The sequence below is a fragment of the Myotis brandtii genome, unplaced genomic scaffold (genome assembly GCF_000412655.1).
Source record: "Myotis brandtii unplaced genomic scaffold, ASM41265v1 scaffold84, whole genome shotgun sequence".
NCBI classification, from domain to species: Eukaryota; Metazoa; Chordata; class Mammalia; order Chiroptera; family Vespertilionidae; genus Myotis; species Myotis brandtii.
The window spans coordinates 9,976,342-9,979,978 of NW_005371410.1; the positions used below are offsets into that span (position 1 = coordinate 9,976,342).

At 43.3% G+C, this 3,637-nt stretch overlaps 1 protein-coding gene across 1 annotated transcript; it reads right to left on the reverse strand.

Annotated features, from left to right (window-relative positions):
* Positions 1 to 1,496: 1,496 nt before the first annotated feature.
* Positions 1,497 to 3,635, reverse strand: LOC102257595 (prolyl-tRNA synthetase associated domain-containing protein 1; the record flags this gene model as incomplete). Its single annotated transcript, XM_005884648.2, has 2 exons — positions 1,497 to 2,349; positions 3,624 to 3,635. Coding segments are annotated over 2 exons (447 nt in total), but the record flags the coding sequence as incomplete, so codon positions are not given.
* Positions 3,636 to 3,637: the final 2 nt, after the last annotated feature.

The following is a 3,637-nucleotide window of genomic DNA, read 5'->3' on the forward strand; positions in this document are numbered from 1 at the left end:
GGAGCTCTGCTCAGCCACAAGCCAGGCTGACGGCTGCCAGTACAGCGGTGGTGGTGGGAGCCTCTCCTGCCTCCTCAGCAGCGCTAAGGATGTCCAACTGCAGCTTAGGCCTGCTCCTCGCTGGCAAGTGGACATCCCCCCGAGGGCTCCCGGGCTGCCAAAGGGATGTCTGATTGCCAGCATAGGCCCAATCCCCCAGGGAGCGGGCCTAAGCCAGCAGGTGGTCATCCCCCGAGGGGTCCCAGACTGCAAGAGGGCACAGGCCGGGCTGAGGGACCCCCCCCCACCCCAGTACACAAATTTTTGTGCACTGGGCCTCTAGTATATATATAAAGCCTAAACGACCATTAGCTATGATGCGCGCTGACCACCAGGGGGCAGACTGATGAATCTTGGGGGTGGGGGGAGGGCAGGAAGAGATTAACCGAAGATGTTATAAACATACTAGAGGCCTGGTGCACTGTGCACCGGTAGGGTCCCTCAGCCTGGCCTACGGGGATCAGGCCAAAACCTGCTCTCCAACATCCCCCGAGGGGTCCCGGGTTGCGAGAGGGTACAGGCCAGGCTGAGGGACCCCATCGGTGCACAAATTCATGCACCAGGCCTCTGGTATATCAATAAATGCCAAGTGTTTACTTGTACTTTGCCTTTCAGTAACACAAATTAGTATAAATTAAGTACAATATCTCTACCAAATGGGAATTATTTTTTGAGTGATCAAACCTAGAGGAAAATGAGAATTCTCATGACAAGACCTGTAGACTATTTCTGTAGTCTAGTCTATGCCAGACCTTCAACTGATGAAGGGTTTTATTTAAGTGAGGTGGAAAAAATTTCAGTTTTCCTCACTATTTTTTAACTACCTTCTATGTGACAACTGACAATATATAATCCTGGCATCTTACACTTTTCATATGCCATAACTGAAAGGTGATGAGTAAAATACAATATATTCCAGAAGACAGAAGAAACTTGTTCATATTCACATTTCTAACCTTTGAACAAAGACTAAATAAATCCTTCCAAGGGCCTGTGTATATTCTGCTGCTGAGTTTTAGAATTTCAATGGTATGATTACATTTTCCATCCCTATTTTGAGTGTTTTTCTAGATGAAACTTTTCTAAAGATACACTTTTATAAAAGTAATAATCTTATTTTTTCACTGAAGAATACCACTTCTATATTTTTAAAATATATTTTTATTGATTTCAGAGAGGGAGAGAGAGATAAAAACATCAATGTTGAGAATCATTGACCTGCTACCTCTTGCACGCCCCCTGCTGGGGATAGAGCCCACAACCCAGGCATGTGCTTTTGACTGGAATCGAACCAAGGGCCATTTAGTCCACAGGCTGATGCTCTATCCACTGAGCCAAACCAGGTAGGGCAAGAAAAACCACTTTTAAAAACAAATACTCAGTAACAGGAATTTTTAGCTCTTGTCCTATGCTTGTTTCAATTATCTTGCTGGGGAGTTTTTATTCCTTAATTTTCATTCCCAAAAGAGAACCATTATCAACAATATACTTATATTCCTCTTAATTTTTCCCTATATGTGCACTATCACATGCATAATTTTATATATGCTGTTTTGCCATCTGCTTTTTTCAAGTACAATAAGTACCTGTTCAAGATATGTTAATCTTAGTTTTGATGTTAATTTATTCTTAATTTTTGAGGGCATTTCTGTAATGAGTCATGGGGAATGGAGGATGGGGAGTGGAGAGGAATCTGAGCTAACACTACCTCAATATATCTTTTTAAAAACAGCTTTAAGATGAAATACCCCTCCTAAAATGACTTAAGTAGTCACCAAATCAAGGTGCTAAATATTATTACTTTTAATGCTTTTTACCAATTAGAATTAAGAAAAACAGCTTTCAGATGTAAATGTATTCTAAACATTGGCCCAATTAGTTGTTTTTATCAAAATTCAGTATTATGGGATTATGTCCTGTCTTCTTCACAAATGTAAGAAAGTCTTCAGGGCTCAACCCCATGGTTGCAGCATTGGTCATTGGATGAAAGTACACCTTTTCATGTCCACCTTCCAAAAAAGCAGAGTCCAGAACAAATTTCACATCTCCGTCATCACAGAATAGTGCCAAGGGTGTGGCACAGCCTGAGCCAACTTTTAGCTTTTCTAGCATGGCTGTTTCATCAGCGAACCGCAGATTTCCACTTCCCACACCTAACTGCTTGGCAAGGTCATTTAAATTAACTTGTCGATCATGAAGAACTGTCACCAGCCAATAGCCTTTTTTCTTTTTGTCTTTAAGAAATAAGTTCTTACTGTGTGCTCCTTTCAAATGTTGGACATGAGGCATCATTTCTTCAACTGTAAACACCTGTAAAATGTCACATGAGAAATTTAAAAATAATATGCATGTATACACACACTGTATACACACACAGTTACAATATATTTTGCTTGCTGGGCGAAAACAGCAACGTTAGGGAAAAAAAACAGCAAGGTCAGGAAGCACTCAGTGCTCTGGATTTCACCCATTATGAAATACAAGTCTTTACCAGCTCAATTCCTCGTATCGGGATTTCAAGTAATTTATCTTAGGTCAGTTCTCTATTCCAGTGTGCTGACTGACCAAGCCCTCACATTCTTAAAATACTTTTTGTCTTTTTTTTTTTTCGTTAAATTGAAAGTTTGTAACAGCCCAGATTCCTTAGCATCCCATTACATCTAGATCAGGTGACAACCTCCAATCTACAGGTATGTAACCAGGGTGAGGGTGAGGGTGAGGGTGAGGGCAGGGAATGAGACCCTGGACTGACAGAGAACAGCAGAAAGCTGGCAATATGCACAGGTCAAGGAGCGTGTGTGGACTATATGGGAGGGGAGACGATCAGAGAAAATGATAGTTCCTGCGTTAAATTTGTAAAGTTGAGAAGACTTTTAATGGACTTCTCTACCCTTTGGAGATTGCCATACTTAGCTGTTACCAGTAGCTGTCACGGAAGCTTTGGGTAAAAACGTTATGGACCCGCAGCTCTCAAGTTACAACTGGTTCTGTGAAATGTTTGCAAATCTTCATATACACTAAATCATGTGAAAAATACCAAACTCTCTAACCCTGGTGTCCTGCCGGGGTGCATGATGCCTGATACGTCGTAGCTACTGCAGAGACAGTTTTCTGCTGGGTGACTTTACACATAAAGTGGACAAACTGAGCAGCATCTCGCAACAGTTTACAATGCACCAGTTCTCGGTATGTTGCACTGGTTCTCAATATGAAATGTGAGAAAACAAGAGGAAAACAAGTTTTCTCACAGAACATCATAATCCCAAATCCAGAAGCCTTGGATGCTGTTGGGTCCTTTCCGTACTAGAACCCGGGAAATGCCTATCAAGGGTCCTCAAACTTTTTAAACAGGGGGCCAGTTCACTGTCCCTTAGACCTTGGAGGGCCGGACTATAGTTTAAAAAAAAACTAGTCCGCTGCTAAGCAACAGGCAGCGGCGGCAAAAACACCCGGCGGGCCGCATGTGGCCCGCGGGCCGTAGTTTGAGGACCCCTGCAAGATGTTCGTTTCTGCGGCCTTGCCCGAAAGACGCTACAGCAGCGCCCACCCGACCCGTCCCGGCTGTCCCGGCGGGGGCGTCTCACCTCCGGGTGCTCCA